At 36.0% G+C, this 27272-nt stretch overlaps 1 protein-coding gene across 5 annotated transcripts in view; it reads left to right on the top strand.

The window, feature by feature from the left end:
• Window positions 1-25889, top strand: part of NBEA (neurobeachin) — a 768499-nt gene extending 742610 nt beyond the window's left edge. For all 5 annotated transcript variants that reach the window (XM_036747790.1, XM_036747792.1, XM_036747793.1 and 2 more), the window contains 7 exons: window positions 2301-2372; window positions 5621-5776; window positions 10736-10906; window positions 20594-20695; window positions 21303-21499; window positions 22075-22226; window positions 24096-25889. In XM_036747790.1, the coding sequence (XP_036603685.1) occupies window positions 2301-2372; window positions 5621-5776; window positions 10736-10906; window positions 20594-20695; window positions 21303-21499; window positions 22075-22226; window positions 24096-24186 (941 nt within the window). In that variant the 3' untranslated portion in view covers window positions 24187-25889. The remainder of the gene's footprint in view (window positions 1-2300; window positions 2373-5620; window positions 5777-10735; window positions 10907-20593; window positions 20696-21302; window positions 21500-22074; window positions 22227-24095) is intronic.
• The last annotated feature ends 1383 nt before the right edge of the window (window positions 25890-27272 follow it).

The following is a 27272-nucleotide window of genomic DNA, read 5'->3' on the forward strand; positions in this document are numbered from 1 at the left end:
TACACATCAGCACTGATAAAATGAGGCAGACCATTGAAGCAATTTTTAAAATAATTCAGATCCCTACAAACATTTTGGCCTTAGTTTAAGAAACATTGAGTTTACATGAATGTGTTTTTATAATGAATCCTCTAGATAATTGTCTTGGTTTTCCTCTTCACTTTGGTATTTTCAGACATAAGCTAAGTTGTTTGATAACTTTGCAATTTTCTTTGTGAAGTCATTTTTTAAAAAAATTCCAGCCACATACATTGGGTCTTTATAGAGCCAAGGCAGATCTGGATATGGCCGAACAATTTGATTAGCTAAATTCACTAATGTTTATTAAAACAATCCCTACCAGGGATGAATTAGATAGGCCACATTAAATTGATTTAACTGAATTTTTCTAACATACATAGCTTGTAATTTAGGACTTGACAGCCACCTTTTTCAGCTTGTCTCATGAAAATTCCTTAAAATGTTTCTTTGGTTGATATTACTGTCATCATATTTAATGAGTCAAAGCTCCTTTCATCCATTTTGAAATATGTAGCAAGAATATCACAAAAAAATTTGACTGTTTTCAACTGTGTGTCCCTCATATTAGTGCACAGGAAACTATAAAGCAGCTAAAAATTAACCCTTTCAGATTAGGATTTTAGCTAAGCCAAGACCTGATCTACTCCAGGATCCGCACACCTTTCCCATGAGAGACCAAAAAGAATGTTTTCACCTGGGATTGAAGTACTTATTGTTTGCTAGGCACTGTGCAAAGCACCTGGGATACAAAGAAAGACCAAAACGAAGTCCCTGCGCTCAGGGAGCTCACTTTTCAATACGAGAGAAAGCATTCAAATAACAAGGGGATGAATACCCATCTATCCCACTTAGGAACAGTGACAGACATTAAGGTGGAAAGTTATACAGCTTGGAGATAATTTACATGAAGAACTTTGCAGACATTGCAGTCGTGTTTGTCAGCTGTTGCTACTGTTACTGTTGCTCATCGTTTCAGTCCTGTCCAGTTCTTCTTATTGTTTTGGTATCCTGGTTATTAAATTCTCCCTTGATATGTCATTGACTCAGTATGTGCTTTGGAATTAGTCATTTTTAATTTTCTGTTCATTAGTTTTGTTGGTCTACAAAATGAAGAGACTATTGGCAATTGCAAAGAGAATGATAAAACTTTATTAATAGGCCCTGGAAGCATGAGAGAAATGGCAGCAGTATGAAAGATGCTCTTAGAATGCCTCACCATAGGAGGGTAGGAACTCTTGGGCAGCCCCGTCAAAAGGCATGTTGCTATATGGCATTAAATTGAGGTTCATGTATATATTCCTTCCAGATTCTTATGAATAAAATCTATCTTACTCATTTAATAAATGGTAGAAGAGTTTAAATCACCATCCCTATTCACTGTTGTTATAATCAACACAAGAAGCTTAATCTGAGCCATTGCTGTCATCCAAGAGAATTCAGAATAGAACGAGGAGGACCTTGGTTCCATTACCCCGTATTGGATGTGTGACTAGCCAAACTGTTTCATCGTTTAGTGCTCTGAACATCTCTCTCAGACTGTAAGTTGCAGAAAAGATACCAGCCTGCATTGGTAGAGGGAATTTCCTCATTCAAGAGTTACCAGTACCAGTGAAATCACAGGTCCATTTACTGTTCCTACATTCTAATCAATACGCTTCTGAATTCTCACTGTCAAGTTTTTGGAATTTGAGCAACTCCCTACCAAAAGAATGGAATTTTTTAGTTATGTGGAGAATGAGAAGGAGATTGAGGTATCTGCACATCCAAAGTGAAAGAGAATTTAAGGCAAATCCCTGACTGGTTGGGACCCAAAACACTTTCAGCTAAATTATACAAATGGTTGAGCCAAAATTATAAATATCTTAGTTTTCCATGTCATTTAACATGTGCAGTCACACTTTTTCAGAGCATGGAACCTTGTATTTTCACTACATAAGTATGAAAATTTTAACTGTTTTCTCAGCATTTGTGTTAGAAAATGTTTTTTAAACTGTCTTTAATGATAACCCTGAAAGGTTATCTGTAAAACCAATATAGTGTACTACTCAAATGATATGCCATACATATAACACTTTGGAAAGCACTACATAAATGTTATTACTCTTATCCTTAAAGGGAGTAAAATAATTTTGTTCAAAGAGGATATATATGTATGTGTATGTCAATATACATATGTGTATATTATGTCCATGTAGTACATAATCTGAAAAGACTATTAATGGGTAAAAATCATTTTACATAATAGTTTATAATAATTTTATTCATTCTTTTATCTTTAGGCCTTAGGGGAGCCCCAGGATACTCCTTGGATCAAGCCCATCATCTTCCCATTGAAATGGATCCTTTAATTGGTATGTAAAAGATGAACATATGGCAAAGGTTTAAAAACATTTCCAAGGACATTAAATCTCCATATTTTGGTATGGTCATATTTTACAAAGAGCTAAATATTAATTTGTTATAATGAAATTAAAATTACAACTCTTCCTATATATCTGTACAAATGGATAAGGCATGGAACCCATCTGGGCCTCATTCTTCTCATCTATAAAATGGAGCAGTGGGATGACATGACTGTTAAAGTCCCTTCTAGCTCTAAAGCTGTGCTCTATGATCCTAAACTTTATCTAAAATCTAGAAAGAATTTGGGTAACTAGAAGGTGCCCTATATTAGACCTATATTAGTGCCCTTGATAGAAATAAAGAGGTTAGGAAGAAGTAAAGGCTTGGTGGAGAGATTTGGAGATAATGAGCTCCTTTCTTAACGTTTTGAGATTGAGATGTCTGTGAGACATCCAGGAGAGGCTATCCAGCATGAGCTAGCAATAGATAACTTGAGTTTAAGAGAGAAATTAAGGTTAGATAGAGATTTGGAAGTTATCAGGGAAGAGATCATACTTGAACCCTTGGGAGCTTTTGAAATCTCTAGAAAAGAATATGGAGAGAAAGGGAAGGCCCAGGATAGAGCTCTTGACAAACATACATACTAAGGAAGAAGGAGATGGATGATGATCCAGTAAGGGAGACTAAGGAGTGATCAAAGAAGTAGGAAAAGACCCGAAAAAGGACAAAAAGACATGAAAGCCAGAAGAGAAGAAAGTGTCCAGTAGTGGGTAGTCAGTAAAATAAGAAGCTGATGAGAGATCAAGAGAGATAAGAGCCAGAAAAGACTTTGGAATATAGCCATTGAAATCATTTGTAATTTTGAAGACAGCAATTTCATTAGAGAGGTAGGGTGTAGAACCATATTTCAGGGAGTTGAGAAGTGATTGAGAGGTGAGGAATTGGAGGCAGTGAATCTAAAGGACTTTTTAGAAGTTTGACTGAACAGGAGAGATACAGGACGGTAGCTTGTCTTGAAATGCTCAATGGGGCTAAAACAAAGATTTTTAAAATGAAGATAACACAGGTTTCCATGTCCCTAACTTCACTATATTTCGTTATTCACAGTATAAACTGATTGGAGTTGTGGGGAAGAGTAGTTGCTTGTGGGGAGGAGAGTTGTGGGGGGAGGTTGTTTCTTTTTGCTATTTCATCCATTTAAGGAGCTCTGTCTCCAAAGAAGTTCCCTCTAAATCAGCAGAAGCTCTACAACTTATTGTCTGAGGTGCCTGAAGCACTGCCTAGGATCAGAACTATCCTGTGTCAGCCCCAGGAAGGATATGAGCCTAGGTCATCCTGACTACTATCATCTACTCCACACCTCCTCTCCTATACATTGAATAGAGGACTTTAATACTGATAAAAACAAGCTTTCAGTTGATCTCATGTAAGCATTTTAAAGGTGATTTGGGGGAAAAAAACCCTGAAAATTATGTGAACTACATACATTCTGGTGCTATGTAGTATACTTAGCAAGTATCAGTTTAGGCCTTTATATAAGAAAATGGTATACTAGCCTACCATTAATAAGGCATCCACTTTGAATGTTTTTCTAGTAGTTATGATAGATTCACGTTAACATACTCTCACTGGACCCAATTATCATGTATTTACAAGATAATCAGTCAGTACTGGAATCAGTATATGGTCATGAAGCTAATCAGATCTAACTGACCCACATAAAGACCTAAGTGACCCACAAAGTATGGTTGCTCTTTTTTAACACTGCACAGAAAATACCTACTTGCATCCATATGCATGTTGCCTAGAGGCCAGGGGGTTGAAAGAGAAAGTGCACAGGAGGCAGAAAGCCTAAATTACAGCCCCGTCTTTGCCACTAAGTAGCTGTGTGACCTGAGGGAAGTCATTGAATCTCAGTGAGCCTCCATTCCTCCACAACCTATAGTAGTAATACTGGTATTATTCGCCCTGGCCTGCTTCACTGATTATTGGTATTGAAAATCAAACGAGATGCTTTATGTAAACTGTGAAGCATAGCTAAATGGAAATTATTGTTATCGTTTCAGTATTAGATCTACTCTGGTCTTTAAGGCTAAAAGTGAGATAGTATGTAAGCATTTCAGCAGTTACTTGAGACCTTTTCACAAAATCTTGCTCAAATGCTTTTTGAAGGCATTAGTGTTAGGACCAAGGATATTTTAGGATACGCTGGCATAGTTTGGGATCTAAAAGTCATTGCCATTGTGGTTGTCAAACAATCACAGTAGAATGTGTGATAGAAAAATTAAAATTTCCATTAAATACCAATTATTCAAGGACTTATTATTGTCTACTGTTGCCTATCCTTGGATTATTTCACTATTCACCATTTTAATAGCTATTTTTAAAGGTAGAGTGCCTGAAAAAAACATTTAGATTTAATGGCTGCTGAGGCAGAATGATCTTCAATATGTACATACAGAAGGATTCAGCACAGTTATACATCCTGAAAGAGTGGAGAAGTACAGGGGACAGACAAACAAAAAGACAGGCACTAGGGAAATCCCACTTTCTCTGGGCTTCTAGCTTTATTCAGATTTAATCCCAATGCTGATACTCTCTATTCTTCCTCCCCTATTCCTTTTTATTTTTTTCATTTCTCACTCAAGCCCATTCTGAAAATAACTTCCATTGGTTGACAGTCAAGGTTTTTAAAGCTGCTGACCTAAAGCTCCCTATGGGACTGTGCCCAGAAAAAGATTTTTTGTACAAATTTCTATTTCATGTAAATATCAAATTCAGTCAGAAAATAACATTCTAGGATATTTAAATATATTTTAATTATATAAATATAACCAGATATAGTATTTACTGATTAACAATTACCTCTTAATGGTTTTGTTTTGTTTTTACTGGACACTTTTGACCTTGTACATATCTAGAAGATGTATTCGACTTTTTATTGAGTTTTAAAATGTTTTCCTTAATTTCTTACATTTTTAAGTGTACTTAAATTACTGATGTATGTTGTAAGATTTGTGAAGTAGTTTTATAATAATTGCCACCACTAGGAAAACAGTTTATTTTCCTTAAAGAGAAACCTCAAGGTCACTGTAATCTTAGATTTCTGACAGAGTATCAGTACTTTTAAATGTACATATTTAAAAATATACAACAAATTCACAGTTCATTAAAATTTAAACAGGCATTTGCTTCCATAACTTCACAGTGGAATTATAAGAGTAATTTACTTAACTTTGTTTGCATTTATTTACAGCAAATAATTCTGGTGTGAACAAACGGCAGATCACAGACCTTGTGGATCAGAGTATACAAATCAATGCTCATTGTTTTGTTGTCACAGCAGATAATCGATACATTCTTATTTGTGGATTCTGGGATAAGAGTTTTAGAGTTTATTCTACAGAAACAGGTAAAGTCCTTCACAATTTAATTCCAGCCTACCTTTCAATCAATCAATAAACATTTATTGAACACCTATTATGTGCCACACCCCGTGTTAAGCTCTGAGGACACAAAAGGAGGTTAAAAAAAACAGTCCCTGCCCTCAAGGAGCTTACAATCTAATGAGAGAGACAACTTGGCAGCAAGCTATATATACAGTATAAATAGGAGATAATTTAACAGAGGCCAGGCACTGGAATAAAGAGGGATTGGTGGAGGCTTCTAGTAAAAGAACTGTAAGTAAAGCCAGGGAGGTCTGTAGGCAGAGTGGAAGAGGCAGAGCATTCCAGGCATGGGAGACAGCCAGGAAAAAAAAAAAAAGAAAGAAACACGTGGAGCTGAGAAATCAAGTGTCTTATTTGTGGAACAGCCACAAGGCCACTGTCACTAGACTGAAGAGCACATGGCAGGGAGCCAGGTGCAAGAAGACTAGAAATGTAGGAGGGGCGTAGATTATGAAGGACGTTGAATGCCAAACAGAGCATTTTGTATTTGCTCCTTGAGGCAATAGGAAGCCATTGGAGTTTATTGAGTGGGGATTGACATGATTGAACCTGTATTTTAGGGGAATCACTGTAGTGGCTGAATGAAGGATGAACTGGGAGTCAGGAGAGACTTGAGGCAGGCAGACCCACCAGCAGGCTGTTGCAGTGGTCCGGGAGTAAGGTGATGAGGGCTTGCACCACAGAGGAGAGAAAGGGACATATTCAAGAGATGTTGCAAAAGTGAAATCAACAGGCTGTGGCAACAGTTTGGATATGGGGGTTGAGAGAGTGAGAAATCTATGATGATTTCTAGGCTGTGAGCCTGAGGGACTAAAAGGATGATACAGCCTTCTACAGCAACAGGAAAGCGAGGAGGGTTTTGAGGAAAAACAACGTGTTCTATTTTGGACATGGTGAGTTTAAGGTGTCTTCTGCACATCTAATTGGAGATTTCCAAAAGGCAGTTGGAGATGCAAAATTGGAGGTCAGGAGAGAGATTGGGACAGGAAAATTAGATTTGAAAATCATCAGCATGGAGACAGTAATTAAATCCATGGAAATTGATGAGCTCACCAAGTGAAGTAGAATAGAGGGAGATGAGAAGAGGACCCAGGACAGAATCCCTAGGGACACCTACAGTTATTGGCCTGATCTGGAGGAGGATCCAGCGAAGAAGTTATCAGAACCAGGAGAGAGTGGTATCCTAAAAACCTAGAGAGAAGAGAGTATCAAGGAAGAGAGAATGATCAACAGTGTCAGCAGCTGCAGAGGGGTTAAGGAGAATAAGGATTGAGAAAAGGTCATTGGATTTGGCAACTGAGAGATTGTTGTTAACTTTCCAGGCTTACTATGCATTACTTTCCCTCATACTATCTTCAGCCAAATTGACCAGTTTGCTGTTCACCACCCATGACATGCCATCTCCTGTCTCTGTTTACTTTCATAGGCTGTTTCCCATACCCCAGGCTCACCTTTGCTTCCATATCATAGAATTCCCAGCTTCTTTCAAAACTCTGCTCAAAGCCATTCCCCAAGGAAGGCCTGTCCTAACCCCTAGTTGTTAGTACCATCCCCCACCAAATTTGTATCTACTCTGTATATATTTTGCATTTGCTTTTCAGTGCACACATTGTGTACCACCAATAGAATATAAGCTCCTTTAGGGCAGAGATTGCTTCATTTTTGTCTTTGTACCTACATAACATCTATGTACAAGAGAGAACAAATTTCCACAAAATTTTTATTGACAGAATTCAAAATATAATAATTGAGTACAGTTTTTTGTAATATAGGTCTACTAATGAGAAAATAGGAATCTTGGTGGGGTTTTAACATATTGCTTAGTTGGAGTTCAAACTTAGGGTCCTTTTTATTCAAAATTGATTGCAAATGTTGCTGATCTATAAAATTTTGCATATTTTATCTTCGAAAAAAAATTTTTACACAGATAAATATTTCCAAATACTAATATCAACCCATGAGCCTATGATTTTCATTGAGCATACTGACCACTTGGAAGGCATTTTCAGAATTCTATTAGATTCTTCTCTTGATGTTTGCCTGTTAGTATGTCATTATATTGTACATTAATCCTTCCAATTGGGAGTTAGGTGGAAGCTCCTCAATTTCACAGTTACATGGATTTTGAAATATGGAAATTTCTTTTGTACTTGTGTTGAGGTCTGAAAAACACTACTAGAACTGTAGTTTGAGCTCAGAAAATATATCTACTACAAATAAGTGTGGGAATGGAGATACTTGCTTCTTGTTTTAACTTTTGACAGCATAGAAAGTGTATATATGAAGCAGGTTGATATTATTTGTGATTAAAACAACATTAGTTGTCATCGAATTGACTTTACTACAGAAGTTTTACATATAAGCAGTATTTTGCCTTGTAATCTTAGATTGAATTCATTAAGAAACATTACCAAGTCTTCAACAAAAGCTAATATCCAAAGCCATTCAATGTTCAGTAATAATGCTTGAGTAAGGTTCTTCTCATTCAGAAAATTTCAGTCCTGAGCTCAAAAAATCATAATAATGGCTATATACTGGTAAATAAATAAACATGTGTGTGTCGTGGTACAGAAAAATACTTGGCACTTGAAACTCTGTCAAGTTAAAACTGCATCACTACAATTTGTAATGTCAGTCAGCAGTGTGAAGAACACCACATAATGATCTCTGTCATAACCAGTCGAGTTGGCTGTTCTTATACAACAGTAGCAATAGACAATAAAATGAATGAACATGAGTATGTCCTAATAAAATTTCATTTATGGATGCTGAAATTTGAATGTCATATAATTTTCACACGTCACAAAAAATACTCCTTAGATTGTTTTTTAAACCATTTGAAAATGTAAAAATTACCCTTAGTTCATGAACTCACAAAAAACAGGCAGCAAGCCAGATTTGACCCATGGGCCATAATTTGTTAACCCTTGTCTTAGAACCAGAGGGCAAAGTGGAAATTGAAAGAATCCACAGGTCTCCTCCTAAAAGAAACCCCAAGGTGAAAAAATCCCAGGAACATGATAAAATTCAGAGATTCCAGGTCAAAGAAAAATACTGCAAGCAGCCAAAAAGAAAGAATTCAACTATCAAGGAGATACAGTCAGGTTCACGCATGATTTAGCAGCCACCATTATAAAAAAGCAGAAAGCTTGGAACATGATATTCCAAGAGGCAAAGGCTTAGAGCCAAGAATAACTTAGCCAGAAATACTGAGGATAATGCTACAGGGGGATAAGTGGGCTTCCAAACATTTCTGATAAAAAGCCCAGAACTGCATAAAAATTTTGAAGTTCAACCACAGAAGTGAAGACACACATTAAAAGGTAAACACAAATGAACAGTTATAAGGGGCTAAACAGGATAAACTACTTACATTCTAATATGGGGGGAGATGCATGTATCTCCTCTGAATCCTAATATCATTAGGGGTCAAAGAAGGAAGGAATCAAATGCACAAGAGGGGGGAAAAAGGAAAGATTAGGGAATACTATATCCAGGGTGTATAAGTAAACATCTATACAGACAAGGAAGAGGGAGTGGGAGGAACAGCTAACATTTGAACCTCACTCTCATCTGAACTAGTCAGAGGAGAAAAGAGCACATACACATACACAGAGACAGAGTTGAGACAGCAATATATTTCACTTAAAAAGGAAAAAGAAGAGAAAGGGAAGCAGAAGGAAGAAAGGATTTGTTGAGTACCTGTTATGTATCAGGCACTGTGCTAAATGCTTTACAAACATTACCTCATTTGATCCTCACAATCATCCTAGAAAGTAGGTGCTATTTTTATCCCCATTTTACAAATGAGGTAGCTGAGACAGACACAAGTTAGACGACTTGACCAGGATCACACCGTTACTACATGTCTGAGGTCACATTTGAACTTCAGTCTTCCCGACTCCAGGTCCAGTACTCGATGTACTATGGCATCACCTAGCTGCCTAGAGGGAGAATAGATTGAGAAGGGCATTGGTCCAAAGCAAAATAAATTCTAATTAAGATGTACCAAAATATTTGTAGTTCTTTTTAAGATGGCAAAGAATAGAAATCTGAGATTACCTTGAATTGAGGAACAGCTGAACAAGTTATGAGATATGAATGTGATGGAATACTATTGTTTTGTAAGAAATGATAAAGGGGGTGGTTTCAGAGAAAGCTGGGGAGACTTTTGTGAACTGATGCAAAATGAAGTGAACAGAACTAGGAGAATAATTTATACAATGAAAACAATATGGTAAAGACAAATAACTTTGAAAGAATGAGAAACTCTGATCAATGCAGTGGCCAAACCACTATTCCAGAGCATTAGTAATGAAACACGCTACCCCCTTCCTGACAGAGAAGTGAAGGACTCAGAGTACAGAATGAAATGTCTTTTTGTTTTGGGGTTTTGTTTTGTTTTTTTGGCCATTACCCAATGCAGAAATTTGCTTTGCTTGATCATCTATGTTTATAACAAATGTTTTGTTTTCCTTTTGGGTTTTGGGGGAAGATTTTTCCTAATTGAGGAAAATACATAATTCATTTTAGAAAAGATAAAATTGAATGACTGTTCTCTCCCCCACTGTGAACCCTGTTCTGAGCACTGATTAAGGAGTTCAAAATCCACTATAGTGAGTCCTACTCCATCTTCTCCAAACAGACTTAATGACCACAGAACTCTGTGAAGCTAACCAGTTCCAGACTCCAGAAAGAAAAGTCCTTATGTTATTTTAACATCCTATTTCTTGAAATCTGGGAGTTGACCCTCTACTATCACTTCTCAGAAATAAGCACACATCCCTATCCAGAGTTGGGCTGATATGTATATGTATTCATCTCGTCTTCTTTTTCCCCTAATTATAATGGATTCAAAATATGAATGACTTTATTTTTAAAAGGTAGCAAATACAAATGAACTTGTTATATTTTGATTACAGGGAAATTAACTCAGATTGTATTTGGCCATTGGGATGTAGTCACTTGTCTGGCCAGATCTGAATCCTACATAGGAGGAGACTGCTACATTGTGTCTGGATCTCGAGATGCTACCCTCCTACTCTGGTACTGGAGTGGAAGACATCATATCATAGGAGATAATCCCAATAGCAGTAAGTAATTGTATATAAATTGTCTTATCAAAGAATTAATTAATTTTCACATATACTGCCCCCTAACTTTCCAGCTAGCTATCCTGTTCATTTTAATAATGTTTACATTATTTTGAAAATAACTTGTAGCTGAATCTAATGAATTTCTAAGTATTTCTTTGTAAATAAATAACTAATTGGTACAATTAACTTACAAGCTACTAATTTTAGTCAAGTACCTCACACAGTAGTTGATATAAATAATAGAGAGTATAACCTATATCGGATTGCTTGCATTCTCAGTGAGGGAGGAGGGGAGAAAAGGAGGGGAAAGAATTTGGAACTCAAACTTTTTAAAAACAGATTTTTTTTAAAATTTTAACCCATAAAAAGCATATAAACAATAAAGAACATTTGACTTTTGCCCTTGATGGATTGTGAGCACACAGCTTCAAAGATGTTCTTTCCCAAGTCCCAACCTAACTACCAAACACCAATTTATTTGAATATTTGTGACACAACAGAGTGAATCCTAAAGGAATACAGATGTGCACCTCATGCCCAGCTGCCAGCCAAAATATAGGCATAAAGTGAACTGTGTCTGGGTGGAGAAGGAGCACCATGTGCAAGTCCTTTTGGGATGGTTTGATTAAGCACAGCTGCTCCCCTACCACCAGCTCAATTGGCCTATGTCAGACTTTGAGAGTAGATGAGATCCACCCTCATAATCCTTCAAGAGCTCCCCTCATTTATGAAAAGCAAAGAGGATAGGCCTTTTAGCAGTGATAAGTGAAGCAAGAAAAGAAGAAAATACAGGAGAGATAGCCAAAGAGACAGATGGGGATGATAAAACATAAAAATACTGCTAAACAGAAATTTTTCAAGATTTACCACTATTATTTCTGAAAATCACATACACACACACACACACACACACACACCTATGAGTAAATAGTCATCTGTCTATGATTTTATATGTGTTTATATATAATACACACATATGCAAGTTTTAGTGCGGTTTTAGGACAACATGTATGCATGTGTGTCTATATGTGTAGAGACTTACAGACACAAAGAGAGAGACCTAGAGAGATAAACAGGCATGCATATGAGAACACTATAGCTAAATAAACTAAAAGTGAGATGTGAGGAATGTGTGTGCAGAGAAGTGAGAGAGAAAGGAGGGTATAATGTATTGGTTCCGTACCTAGAATTGTGAATCACAATGTTACTATTGATTTGAACTATGTACAGTATTATGAAGATCATAAAAACTAACATCATAACACCTTTGTATGCTATTTTTTATCTTGCTTTTAAATAAGAGCTTTCTAAAAAAAAAATTTAACCCTTCATTTAGGCAGACTTCTAGATTTTATTAAATGTGACAGATTTGTCATTCTCAAGTGCTGATAGGTTCATAACCCCAAATAAACTCTATACATTGATTTTCTGAAGTTTGCTTCATATTAGTATTAAATCTTGTAAAAATTTCTATTAAGCATTATTTCTCTATGTTGCATCATATATCTATGTGTACATATATTACTATATATCCTACACATAGTATATATTATATTTGTGTATACATTTTATGTATGTGTATATTTATATAGTTAATGACTAGGACTTATCAGTTTTTAAAAAACAAAAAAGTATGGAACATAGGTTAAATCCAATTAGGTAGTATCCTCGGAATTAAGCTAAAAATGATAAAATGATATTTCAGAAAAGGATTAGTTTCTTAAAAGCTGTCATCTGGTAGCAGAGATAAGATATTGTGTATAATAGACTTCAAGGAGGTGAAGAATTCAAAGAAAAATGTCAGATTATAGTAATTATCTGGGTTAGGCGCTTTATTTTATAATGATCTTTTAACCGAAAGATAGTTAATTATTGACTTTAGCTTCTGTGCAGCCAATTAGCAAGAAAAGTTTTAGGAGATACTCATTCCATTAAAATTAGTAATGTTCCTAAAGACCTGCAAATCCCCAATAGAAGATATGTAAATGCTAAATGTAAAAGTCATTTTAATGCATATATGTACATATCTGAAAATATAATTTAAAGTATCCAGGATATTTACTAAAAGTGCTACTGTTTTATTCAGTTACTCTTATAGCAGTATATTACATATAGATATCATCACTATGGAAGATCATCCAGATACCTTTTATATCTGGATATCATAGACTGTAGTTTCTGAGAATTTATTTTTCCTATTTAAATTCTCCAACTATTTATGGATCTGCATCACATACCTAACTCTGTCCCATTTCTCTCAAACAGAAATCTCTACTGAACTTTAATGTTATCATCATGTTTAGCTTGTGACTTTATTTTATGGTCTATAATGTGAGAAACCATTTCACAGAATAATAAGGATTGAACAAGCAAATTTATAATTTAAGAGAAAAGAGCCACTGGGAAGCAAATTATCTATTCATTTGAATATATATTGCCTGAATCATAAATTGTTGCCATCTAACATCTGATAGTCAACAAATATTTAAAGATCTTACACAATATATCCAGCCATCTATCAGATCCATATTGAAGAGTCTTTAAAATTTCTATTTTCATGAACAACCATTTTAGCCATTAGGACAATCAAATCAAACTAAAATATGGATTAAATTGAGACATTGGTTTGTTTAATTCTTGAATGGGTTTTCTGGTATAAATGCTCCTCTGCTATGGAAAGTTGTATCAAAAGATTTGTAATTCTGTCTTTTTTAAGGTCTGAATCCTCAGGCAGAGATGGCATTTTAGCAAGCAACTCAGTGTCAAGATCTATCTCTCCCTCTCCTCTGAAGATGCTCCCTTCACCTCCCATCCCCATTGCCTCCTCTGAGCTGCATTTCCACCTGGACTAGCAAAGTCCTGTGGTGAACAGTGTTTATAGAGACAAAGTAAATGTTTAAAACAAAGCAATGTAAATAGCTTTCCCTGTGCCCAGAAGGAAAGGTCAAGAGGAGAAAAGGAGATACTGCATTACCTCCTTGGAAAGCTGTGTAGTACAATGGAAAATCACTAACTGTAGAATCAGGACATGGCTTCACATCTCACCTCTGAGAATTACTACTTGTGTAGGCATGGGCAAGGGAAGCATTAACTCCCCGGGGCTTCAGTTTACTTATCTATAAAATAGGAGAAGGGGCCAGGGGGAAGGATCAACTAGATGGCCCTGAGGTTCCTCTTAGTCCTAGGTCTAGAATCCTAAGATGCTATGATTGTAGATTCAGATACACAGAGGACCAGATCAGCTATATACAGTGTCTATATGAGTAAAACATCAAGCAGAGTTGTTTTTTTTAAAGTCATGTTAGATTGAATAAATTGATTGCCTTCACAATGATCTAGTCAGGTGTGTTGGCACACAGTTGCTGAACACAAAAAGCTTGTAATTTAAGTTTACATATACATACATATATATGTGTATGTGTATACACACACACACACACACACACACACACACACACACTTTCCCTTTATTGATAACTCTGTTAGGGCAAAACTCTGGGCACATTCACTTTTCTCCTGAACCATATAAACATTGAGAGGACTTCTATGTAGATTTAAGACAGCCTATATTCCAAACTTCAAGCCAGAGATTTGGGCATAAGAAATTATTATGAAAGAGGGGAAAAAACCCTACCTATATCTCCATTGATGTCTTTCATCTTAACAAGATCTGTCAAGCTACCCCAGATTTCTATTGGCTAGCCTAATTTGAGGTCTTAGTATGGAGGTTGACTATTTCATCATGTGCCAAATAGGCAAATTCTTAGGCAGCTAATGGTGTAATGGTTAAGGCCTAGAGTCAGGAAGACCTTAATTCAAATCCAGCCTCAGACACTTTTTAGCAGTGTAACCCTGAGCAAGTCACTTAACCTCTATAAAATAGAGTAGTACCTAGCTCACAGGGTTGTTGTGAAAATCAAATTAAATAATATTTGTAAAGTACTTAGCACAGAGCTTGGTATGTAATAGGCCCTATAGAAATGCTTATTCCTTTCCCTGCTTATTCCCCTTCATAGGATCCTTTATCAATAGCATTGTGAAATTATATTATTTATATTATTTATTCCTCAACCCCATGTGAACAAGCCATGAGATTTCTAAAAAGCAAACCTAAGCAGTATGGTTTTGTGTTTGCATTCTTTTATTCTTTATATTTTTAAAAGATTGGTAGTTTTTTTAAGTCCTAGGGAAATAAAAGTCATTTTTGTATATGTATCTTGTAGATGGAGAAACAGTCTGCCATTGTGTCTTAAATCCTCTAGTGAATAATTCAGGCATCTCAACTCAGAGACTTTTAAATTGCCATTACCAGCTCTGCTAATCTTTCTTTAAATGATTTTTAAGAACTTACCATATTGACTCATCGGGATAATTTATAAACAAAGTAATGCACATAGAATAGTTTCAAATCATAAAAGTAACAGCCAAAGATTACCTCAAATACATTACACTTCAATTGTAACTGTTTTATTTATATATTTTATGATCTCTTTATTGAGTGTCACTCTTTAAAAAATCTGTGATTTTGAGCACAGAAAATTATCTTGGAGGCTTGGAATACATACCTGACTAGATGATAGAATTGAAGAAAAGTGAGGGACAGATGCTTTCATCTGAAACAGACTTTTACACAAATTCAGAAACTAATTTGGAAGTGATAAAAATTAATTTGCACACTTTAATTGGAAGCAGTCTCCTGCATGAAAGAAAGGAGAGGAGAGCAAGCAGCTCATATGAAAAGCTGATTGAATTTTTTGTCAGGTAGGTATGCTGGACTTGGTCGTTTATCCTCTTGAGCCTCTCTTTGCAATATATTACATTCTGCCTCTGACTGGTGTTTTTTGAAAGGATCAATGCTATTCCTGTTGTAGCCCTAGAGTCTGAAATCTTATTGATCTTGAGACTTGACATTTCTCATTATATACTGTAGCTTCCAAGAGGATAGTCACAAAAGATGCAGGTTAACATTGCTTTTTGGCTGGACACTTAAAAAAAATACTAGAATTGAAAATCAAAACTCAATCTGCACTGACATTCTGAAGTATAATAAACTTTTAAAGTAGGAAGAACTTTATTTAAAGTACTTAGAATAAACTTCATAAGATATTCATAATATAAATGATTTTTAAATCATAGCAACAACAGATTTTGAGGAAAGAAAATTTTTTTTGTCCTCTTCAAATCAGAAGAATGAACGTTTGAGTATCCATAATCTACTAAAGTGCTTTCCTCTTCCTATTCTTATTCAAGGAAGTATTTTCATTCCTCTGTTTTTCAAACCATAAAATGAAAATGAGAAAAATTTAGTCCATATTTTCTCAACTCCCATTTTTTACTTTTCATTACTAAGCACCCTAACCCTCAAACCTATCACCCACTACTAAACATTTACCAAGCCTGTTTTTTCCTTTTCTTTCCGTCCTGCCTCCTCCAACGAAGTTTGTCCTAATTAGTGCCCAAGCTAACTTTCTCAACTGACCAATGAATATTTTTTAAATGTACAAAAAGTAGTATGCAAATCTGGTTTTTCCTAGAGTACTTAAGCTTCTCAGAGAAGGGTCATTTACAATACCATATATATTCTAACTTCTATTAGCTTTGTAGGGGCTTAATCATGTCTAGTGATATTTTCACGCAAAAAGTATTTTTGTTTACATTGTAGTCATTATTTTGATGCCAGTGTTTGAGTCCCAAAGTCATTGATATACAAAAAACACAGATCTTACTAGAACTTTTCCTTTCTTTGTATCTCCAGCACTTAGCACTGTGCCTCGCACAAAGTAAGCACTTAATAAACATTTGTTATTGACTGACTGATGCTCCTTCCTTCTACTTCTGGGAATAAGATTCTCCCATCTTCTCAGCATAAATATACGTGTTTCTTTTCCTTTCTCTCTAAAGGTTCTCTGGGTTGTTCCACACCCAGATTCTAGTTTGGGGAGAATATCTTGCCTCCCTACACAGCCATCAGACAATGGTGATTGAGGTACAGCTTCTTACACTTTGGCTCTGCTCTTTCTCTCCTCCCATATAGCTAAGCATTGGAATGGGGTTTAGGTTCTGATAAAAGGGCAGGGAGAGGGGCAAGATATACTACGAAAGTTGGTGCCATTTAGAAATCATCTCTCCAGGGATCTTAAATGTATGGGAGTTGTCAAGGTGAAGGACACCATTATGCTATGTGGCATCCTCCTTCAATGTATGACTTAATTTGAAAATGTTATAAATGGGCCCAGGAGAATGCTGTGACTTCAGATTCTTGGTTTATCCTTTAAATAGGGATTGCGTTGGCAAAAGAGGAAATGAAAGGAGAAGGTGGCACTTATAATTACACCATAAGAAAGGAACCAAGTGTTTCTTATTTTTCAACCTGTCTGACAGCATTATAGATTTGTTCCCATGTCCCTTATGTCATCTATTCAATTGATTTCAAATAATATGTATTAGATGCTTACTGTACAAAGCATCCTATTAGGCGCTTAACCTACAGTCAGTGAACTTATAGAATGAATAGGGGAAGTCAAACAGAAAACCATGAGAGATTTGGAGAGTTCACTTTATAGTTAGTTGTGCAATAAGTATGAAATGGCAGCAAATACATATTTTGATTTTTGTCCTACCAGAGTGAATTTTTGCTGAAAGTTGTGCTACATGAATAATTAATTCTGGACCCATTTATTGTTACTGTCTGTGATAGTTCTGAAGCTGTCCTTTACCAAGCCATGATTACACTCATGATTACACTAACATACTGATTCATGCCTAATAATCCCAAATTGTATCCTCAGAATGCTAGGAATCCTCCATTATGGTATTTTCAAATGAAACCTTGGGAAAAAAAAAGAAGAAATAGAGTACTTTGAGTCTCTCAGACTGGTATCTAACAGCTCGCAGCAAACTTTAGACCTATTTTATGTAAATATAAGAGCAAACAGAAATGTGATCATTGAGACAGGTACATTATTTTTCTTCACTGTACACAGAGGCCACGAGTGCAGCCATAACACTGAGGATCATCAAGGGGGCAGTCTCCTTGTTCTAGAACAACAGCACTGGCATAGCACTTTCCCTTATTCTCTTTCCATATCAAAGGACTAAAAATTTCTTTATATATAATTTCTAGTCCCACTGACCAAGATTACTATAGTAGGAACTATGAACAACTCTTTAGAAATTTCAGTTATTACCAAAAAGCCTTGCTTTTTGTATAGCAGTATCTAATACTTTCACATTTTTATAAGCACCCATTTTCTAAGCGCCCCTAAAAAAATTAAATGTTATTATCATTTTGGGTAATGATAATAAGATAGCATATGTGCAACATCAACATCACTTCCTACCCCAACTGCTAAAATACAAGGGATGTTGTATTTGGACATGTTAGCCCCTTTCCCTCATAATTCCATCACAGATGAAGATCCTCACCCAGGGGAAGTGATTCTGGAATGAAAGTGATGGTGTTTCTGTTCTTCATAGGGGGACATCACCTCCATCTACCTCTTATCAGTTGTGATGGGACAGTGACGGGATACTTCTTAAGATTTGAAATGATTGCTGGGGTGTGTGACATCTGTCCCTATCAATGAAATGAAATATAAGAAAGGTTCCTTCCCAGTCCTGCTGGTTTACTAACTCTAAGAACCCTGAATAACATTACATACACACACATACATACATGTGTATGTATGTGTGTGTATGTATGTGTGTATGTATGTGTGTATGTATGTATGTATGTATGTGTATATATATTTGTGTATGTGTCCTTGCATTGAGCCTGAAGGAAAAAATGTTTTCAGAACCCATGAAACCACTATTCAAATTATTATCTCCAAAAGATGGAGATTATAAGAAATAGAAACATTTTGAATTTCTTAAATCAAGCAGACATCATCAGGAAATTTTTACTTTCCATACAAATAAGATAAGCAGTGGGTAGATTTTTAATATTAGTTTTATATCATGGGTGTTACATTCTGAAGAATAGTCTTATTTACTTTTTCCATATGAGATAATTTTGACCATTTTAAAAGGTATCTTTGTTTTTAGGTTTGCTTTTTTTCCCAGAATAACACGCAATAGAAATACTTTGGGTTTTTATACATATGAGAGAGAACATTTTGATGAAATTTTTTCTAATGCTCTACCTTGATTTTATATAAGCTTATGCAGAGACAATTAACTGTGTAATTCAAAGATTTTTCCTCTAAAATGTCACTTTAATTAAGTTAGCCATGAACATAACCTTTGTACAATTGTATTTAAATTATGCCACTTTACTGAGGCATTCAGAGTTTTTTCTGAACTATGTGTGGTTTTAAATATATGTGTGCTTCAGGAAAATCTAAAAATATGTGAAAATCCAGACATGCCTTTTCGTTTTTGGAAAAGATGGATGTTTAGAGCAAGTTAGAGCATATTATACAAATTTGGAGCTATATCTGAGCAAATATTGAAACTGTAAAATTTCTCTCTCTTGCTCTCTCCCTCTCTCCTTTCCCTCTCCCTCTCTGTTTCTCCTCTTTCTTGGACTAGATCTCCCCATCTGACCCAGGCTGGAAGTGCAGAATGCCCACTCATGGGCTGGATCCCAGTACTGATGAACATACTGTTCCATTTCTGACCTGAGCTGTTCTCTCTCCCCCACCCCCAGAAAGCCTGGTGGCCTCCTGCTCCCAGGGGCTTTGTTTGTGCCACACTTAGTGTGGACACCCATTATTTTCTCTTCAAACACTTGCATATGTACAGATTCTTAACTGCCATGGACAATATCATCTAATTTATCATTTGGGACTTTAGAACCACCTCTAATTTTCCTTATCCCCACATCCGATCATTCATCCAAATGATACTATATGGTTGTGTACCAGTCTATCTATGTGGCGATCTCACCAGCTTTCATGAAGAATTTGAGGTTACACATTAATGTTTGTAACCACCCTCTTGCCCACATAGCCAGGTTCTTCCTAGGTCTAGGTTCAAATTACATTCCTGGACTTTTCAAAACTTCTTTCTGACCTCTCTTCTTTCAACACTGCTCCCAGCAGTCAGTCTTTTTCTCCAAAGCCCTTCATTGGCCCACCCTATTTTTCTCACTCAGCCACGTCGGACCAGATCACAAGTTCAGTAATCACCCTAGCACTCCCCGCGCCTCCTCAGTGCCCCTTTGACGCTCACACTTTGATTCTGGTCAGCAGCTTTTTACTGAGCTCACATTTGTTTTCCTACTCATATAGTTTGCAAACAAGTATAATATAAAATCATATAGTATACTGTTTAACAGTCAGTTAATCACTGCTGCACACTGTCCGTGCAGTTTTTTCTCCAGATTTGTTCAATTCGTTGTTGTTTTTGAGTATAATCCTCACAGGGCACATTTGAAATGTTTCCTTCTCTGTTTCTTAATTACTTCTGTGTACCCCAACACTCAGCACCGTAACAGTCATTCACTAGAGTGCTTGGTAATGTTTGTCAGTGATGATGCTTCATTATTTCCCTATGTTATCTACAATGATAAAGAACAAAGTTGTTATCCATTGTCAATTTAAAACAACATCTTATCTGGTAATTATCTGAATTCTGCATTTCACCTTACTATTGGAGACTTAAGTTTTGTACCTTTCCAAAAGTCACAGGTTTATTTCTGAGCATTGGTTTATATTGACAAAGTCTTTCTGGTTTTTACAGGTGATTATCCTGCTCCACGAGCTGTCCTTACAGGGCATGACCATGAAGTTGTCTGTGTATCAGTCTGTGCAGAACTGGGACTTGTTATCAGTGGTGCTAAAGGTTAGAAGTTATTTTAAATCTTTTAAAATGTAGAATTTTCTTTTGGTGAGTATTTTTTCATTCAATTACATACTCCCAGTAAACAATTATAATTACTATCAATTCTGTAGCTGCTTAGTTCCAACATTTAGACTAGTAGCCAGTATAAAATGTATATTAATAAATTCTGTGTGGTACTTTTTGATTATCAAAACATAATGTCATCCCATTGTATTGATCCTTAGTGTTGGGTGGCTGGAATCAGGCTTGCATTTATGTTTGAGTGTTCAGAAGTATATGTGATTTCTTGGCCCTCCCTTCCCCATTTTGTATCATCAACAAGCATTTATTAAGCACTTACTGTGTACCAAGCACTGTGCTGAGTGTTGGGGATATAAAGAAAGGAACTCACATTCCAAATAAGCTTTGAAATACGAAAACATTTCAAACTATTGTGAAATACTTTTATAACTTTAGTACTTAGTTTTAGTTAATATACCACTGTTCTCTCTTATGCTTTCATAATAATAAATCAGAGCACAGGTATAGTATCTAGATTTTGTACAAGTAGATATATAGTTTATTATCACCATTTGTATCTGAATATTGCTGTTCTCTTCTCTTTCAGAAGGCCCTTGCCTTGTACATACAATCACGGGAGATTTGCTGAGAGCACTGGAGGGACCAGAAAACTGCTTATTCCCTAGATTGATTTCTGTGTCCAGCGAAGGCCACTGTATCATATACTATGAACGAGGACGATTCAGTAATTTCAGCATTAATGGGAAACTTTTAGCTCAAATGGAGATCAATGATTCAACCAGGGTAAACCTCAAAATTTTACACTAGAACTTCAGGCAAAAATATATTCATTATGAAAAAAATTACAATAAAACAATTGTTTTAATAAACTCACTGTAAATTAAAAGGAACTTTAATGAACATCATATAAAAATCCTTAGACTCAGATTTCGCTAGACTTGGGAAAGTCACTTAACCCTAATTTCATCTGAAACGGAAACAGTATTGTCCACCTAACTTCACATAATACAGATGCTTATAAAAGCACTTTGGAGAGTACTTCATACATATAAGATATTATTGCATATAAGGTAAAAATAAAATTTCATTAACAGTAAGTTTTGCCCATTTGTAAGAATATCAGGAATTGGGGCAGCTAGGTGGCACAGTGAGTAGAGCACTGGCCCTGGAGTCAGGAGGACCTGAGTTCAAATGCAGCCTCAGACACTTGATACACTTACTAGCTGTGTAACCTTGGGCAAGTCACTTAACCCCAATTGCCCTGTCTACTGCCCTCCCTGCCCCCCCCAAAAAAAACATCAGGAATTTCATGTTGTTTATTGTGAAAAAGTTGTTTGATTATTCTGTGCTTTCTGAAGGCCATCCTTCTGAGTAGCGATGGACAGAACCTGGTCACTGGAGGAGACAATGGAGTTGTGGAAGTATGGCAGGCTTGTGACTTCAAACAGCTTTACATTTATCCTGGATGTGATGCTGGCATTAGGGCAATGGATTTGTCCCATGATCAAAGGTGAGTTGCAGCAAAGAAGAAATCTATTTATTAAGAATTGTAGCAAAGGATCCTTTGCATTTGAACCAGTCAAATACAAGTTCCATAATGCTCCTGTTAGTATGCTTTTCTACAATTTATGCCCTAAGGAAGAACCCAGATCCAAAGGGAATGAAAATATGAGAAAGTAAATGGTGAGAAGATGACTATAGGAACCGTTAAAAAAAAAAGGCAAGAGAAGTGGAAGCAATAGGTTCAAGAAGAAACATGTGAAGGCTGAATTGTTTGGAGGGCTGGCCCCCAGAACTGACAAACTCAATCTTATTTACACTTGTTTCCCACTTCTGTTGCTCACATTTAAAGTACTATAGATAAGTTATTGATATGTATATGTTTTTGTATATTTTATTGTAAATTGTTTTGAATGTAATGTTTGATAAATTTAGTTGTATGAAGTGAAGTTCATCATGTTTTTAAGTAACCACCCCTTAGAATTGAATCTGGCTTCCTAAATTCAGTGATTCAAATGGGCATTACCCAGTATTTTATGTTAAGTAAAAGATGAATTTATAGTAAAACAGAGATTAGTTTTAGCTTGAGGCATGGTGCCCAGCCAACTAGTGTGCCCAGGAAAATGTATGAATAAAAATGACTAGGCCCTGCAATAAAATTACCATCAGAGATTTAATGGATACTTGAATTTCATTTGTTATTTAATATAATCTTTTCTTCATTTTTTATTTGTGATTTGATTTATTTGTGATTACTATTCAATCAGGAATTAGATGATTCATACTTGCAAAAATCTAATACCTTTTATTCATCACAAAATGCATAGAATATTAGAGATACAAAAAATACAGCTAGATGTCATGGCTTGGAGATTAATTGGGTCATAGATTGAGACTGAGAAAGAAGAACCCTAGAGATCAGCCAGTCCAGGCCCCTCATTTTAAACATGAGGAAACAGAGGCCCCCAGAGAACACAAGAGCAGAGTCAAGGATTCACAGTCGGGTCCCAGCTTTAAATTCAGTGCTTTTTCTAAGAAATAAAACAAACTCTAACAGGCTTAATGTGGCATGTAACTCCACACTAATTATTGTGCTTCTAGATAAAATCATATTTATATGATATTGCAATTGCTGAAATAAGAAATTGATTGAGGGAGAGAAAAAATGATGAGCATCCTCTAGGTCAAGAGGTGATGGTGCGAGTGCAATATGGGGGAGAGGGGAGGTTTCCACAGCATTAAGTATTATGGTGTGTGCTGTTTGGGGTGCAGGATTGAGAGGGGAAGGAATTTGCCATTCCTTCATTCTCCTGCATTTTGGTCTGATTTCAGCCCCTCCTTCTGAAGATAAAGTTTTCTGTCCCTGACAGCAGAGAAGGGCTATGCCTAATTAGAGAGGTTAATGATCTCCTTTAAGCATTTATTAAGTGCCTACTACGTGCTAAGCACTTTTTTTAAAAAATACCTGCTCTCAGGGATATCACTAATGGGAGAGAGAACAAAATTCCAAGCTAGTGGTATGACTTTGGAAAGGTCACCTGACCTCACTGGGAGAGCTTCAGCATCCTCATCAAGGGAGCTAGACCAGAATGATCTCTAAGTTCAGTTCTGGTTATGGCTTGATGATCCCTCTAACTCCATGTTATAGTATTCCCTGGTTTGTTCAACTTATATACCTCAGAAGACTTTTTTTTAAAAATCTGGACTTGTTGAGGCTATTCCCTTTTCTTCATCATAGTATATACATTTTAATCCCATCTAAATTGTGTATTTCGAGTTAATGGGATCCTGAATGAACAGGATTTTGCTATAAAGTGTCAGGTCCCTAATGTGTCTGAATATTGGTACAAACACTTAACAGATATCTCTGCTTTTCCAGGACACTGATAACTGGCATGGCTTCTGGTAGCATTGTAGCTTTTAATATAGATTTTAATCGATGGCATTATGAGCATCAAAACAGATACTGAAGATGGATGGAGAACTGAAATCTAAGTGAAAGCTGAGAGCACAAGTGCTACACAATGAAGGACGTTATCACTGGTGGAAAAACACGTCTCCATTGGCCTCCGTTGTACATTCCATTACACCCAGCAATAGCTGTACATTGTAGTAAGCAACCATTTTACTTTGTGTGTTTTTTCACAACCGAACACCAGCTGCTACCAAGCAAGCTTGTATCATGTAAATTATATGAATTAGGAGATGTTTTGGTAATTATTTCATATATTGTTGTTTATTGAGAAAAGGTTGTAGGACCGTCACAAGAGACTTTTGAAAATTCTGAGGAACCTTGTGTCCAGTTGTTACAATGCTTACGCTAGGAACCTAATCCACATCCCATTTCCAGCCTTTTTTCAAGCTGAGAAAAAAAAATACGTTTGATACTTTGTACATCAGATGCATCTTAACTTTAAAGGGATACTTTTGTAAAAGTAAAACCTTGTATAAAGAACAAAACGTTTCTTAATTTTATTGTGGAGTTACAACTTGCATGTACTTTAAACCCAATGTCTTGATGGAACAGGTGTGTTCACACAAATTAAACTGGAGATCTGTCCGAGGGCACAGCTTGTGTTAAAGGGTTGAATTTGGACTCAATCAGTAATTTTTGACATTCTCACAAAAACATGGTTCACACTTTTAAATCTAAATTCATCCCTTCTAAGTGAAGTTTTGCTCATAAAGCATTTGGATATTGATTCATTATTTGCCATTTTATACAATGAAAATTAAATCCTTTCCTTCTTAATTTGAAGATCAAGCAAAACGGGGGCTTAGGGATATGGTTCTGATTTTCATTGTATAAGCAGGAGTCATGCTTGTTCAGTTCCCTAGTACTTATATGACTCCCCATCATAATGTGTCAAGAGTGCTATACTTCTGGAGTCAACCCATGGGCTTAGTTTGGGGATCAGATATTCACATTTTTCTCTTTATTTCTTCAAATAGATTGGTTTAAAAAAAAACAGGTTGGACTTCATTGTAATGATTGAATTTTTTTAAGTTCTTGAGAAATTTTCATCTAAATCCATATTCTCAGCCTAAGGCATTTCATCTTTTATGATATTAAACAGTGACTATCAAATTATTTTCCATACATTGTACTAATCAAGTTATACACCCAGGGGTACATACACCTTACTTCATGTTTCTTCTTTGTATATTTGGTGACTGTATTGTCATAGATGTACATATTGTGTCAGTAGGGCTATGAGGCATGTAACAGGAATGTAATTTTCTCAGAATTTACACTCACTTGCAGTCATTTATTTAAAAGATAAAACAAGATAATGGATTCTTTGTATTGGCACTTTGCACCAGAAACATATCATTATTTATTGCTGTGATTACTTATTTGTTCCCCACCTTGTATTAGTAAGTTTTAGCACTGAATTCCTTCTTCACTGTTGTTTGTATTTATGAGATTCTGAAATCATGGGGAATCAAAGTAATGATTAAGTTATTCATCACCAGTCTGTAAGCAATATTTGAGTTTTGTAGCTTAGAATTGGGAGAATACTGAACATCTGGAAGACAAGTCCATTTCATCTTGAGACCATGGTGAAATATTTTGGATATATAAATTCCTTAAGCTATTGTAACCATGTTTTATTGCAAAGATGTAAAATATGCCAGATGTGTGTGAGTTGGAAATCAAAAAAGAAAAATAAAATATGCAAAGAATTCACTGATTGTTTCATATTTCATTAAGCATTTCACTTCTATGCAAGGTCTACAGTATCTAAAACACACACCAAAATCCTAATGAGATCTAGTAATTCGCTGAAATGTAAGTAATTCTCCTGGGCCACATGGCAGAGATTTGGACCGGCAGTGACCAGAGCGATTCTCCCCCACTGCTGTCTCTCTCTCCATTTATATATTAGATAGACAGATAGATAGATAGATGATAGACAGATAGATGATAGATAGATATGTACATATTTTATTTATATATATGTATATTTGACTGATAGTGAAAGCTATATAAGCTCATACATGCTGGGTGTCATCACAAAGTATTAACATTGGTTTGAAATCATGCTATTTGTAGCTGCCAGAGTAGTTGAGCAATGAGCCCAGTAGTCTGACTAAATTCATTAAGCAATTTTAAGGGGAAGGATGAGACACTACTACCTCAAGCTCAGACATAATTAGGTTTTTTAAATGTATAATATGCAGTGATCCCCTTATCATATGTGAAGTCCTTTTTAATTGGGTCAAGAGGGAAGAGCATGATTGGCTGGTTAAATAAGGAACCACAACTGAGTAAATAGTGGGGGGAAACATTAGCATTTTTTGTTGTTCATTCATTTCAGTGATGTCTGACGCTTCGTGACCCCATTTGAGGTTTTCTTGGTAAAGATACTAGAGTAGTTTGCCATTTCCTTCTCCAGCTCATTTTTATAGATGAGGAAACTGAGACAAATAGGGTTAAGTGATTTGCCCAGGGTTACACAGCTTGTAAGTGTCTGAGGCTGGATTTGAATTCAGGACGATGAGCCTTCCTGACTCCTACTTGCTATTTTCAGAGTTCAGGGAAAAACTCTTTAAGAAGCTGGGGCTCTAAGTACTGTCACTCCTAAGGCCTATCCATTGACAACTGCCAGTGACAATTAACTTTTAGCAAAAAGAACTTACTGAGAATGCATAACAAAAGCTGTTAACTATCAAAAGAATTTTTCCCCCAAATTAGGAATGTACTTTCCCTTATACACATGCAAGATCCCTGAGGAAACTAGTTATCCCTTCCACATCATGGGATTAAGGGTACAGCACCACCTGCAATCTGGAAAATATGCATAAAAATTTTTGGCCTTCCCTTCATACCAGAGAAGAAGTCTGAATTATTATGGAATTAAAAGATAAAATATGTTGTTATACAATATTACACATATATTTTATGCATTTTTGAGTTTCTAGACTCTTCTGTGGCACTTGCTAGCCTTCATGTGTCGTCTGTGGCTTCTTATGCTGACTGGCAATGGGGAGCGTTGGGATGTGAAAGGGCCAACTGTAGACTCAAACGTGAAGTCCGTAGGCCACTGAGGCA

The sequence above is a fragment of the Trichosurus vulpecula genome, chromosome 2 (assembly GCF_011100635.1).
Source record: "Trichosurus vulpecula isolate mTriVul1 chromosome 2, mTriVul1.pri, whole genome shotgun sequence".
NCBI classification, from domain to species: Eukaryota; Metazoa; Chordata; class Mammalia; order Diprotodontia; family Phalangeridae; genus Trichosurus; species Trichosurus vulpecula.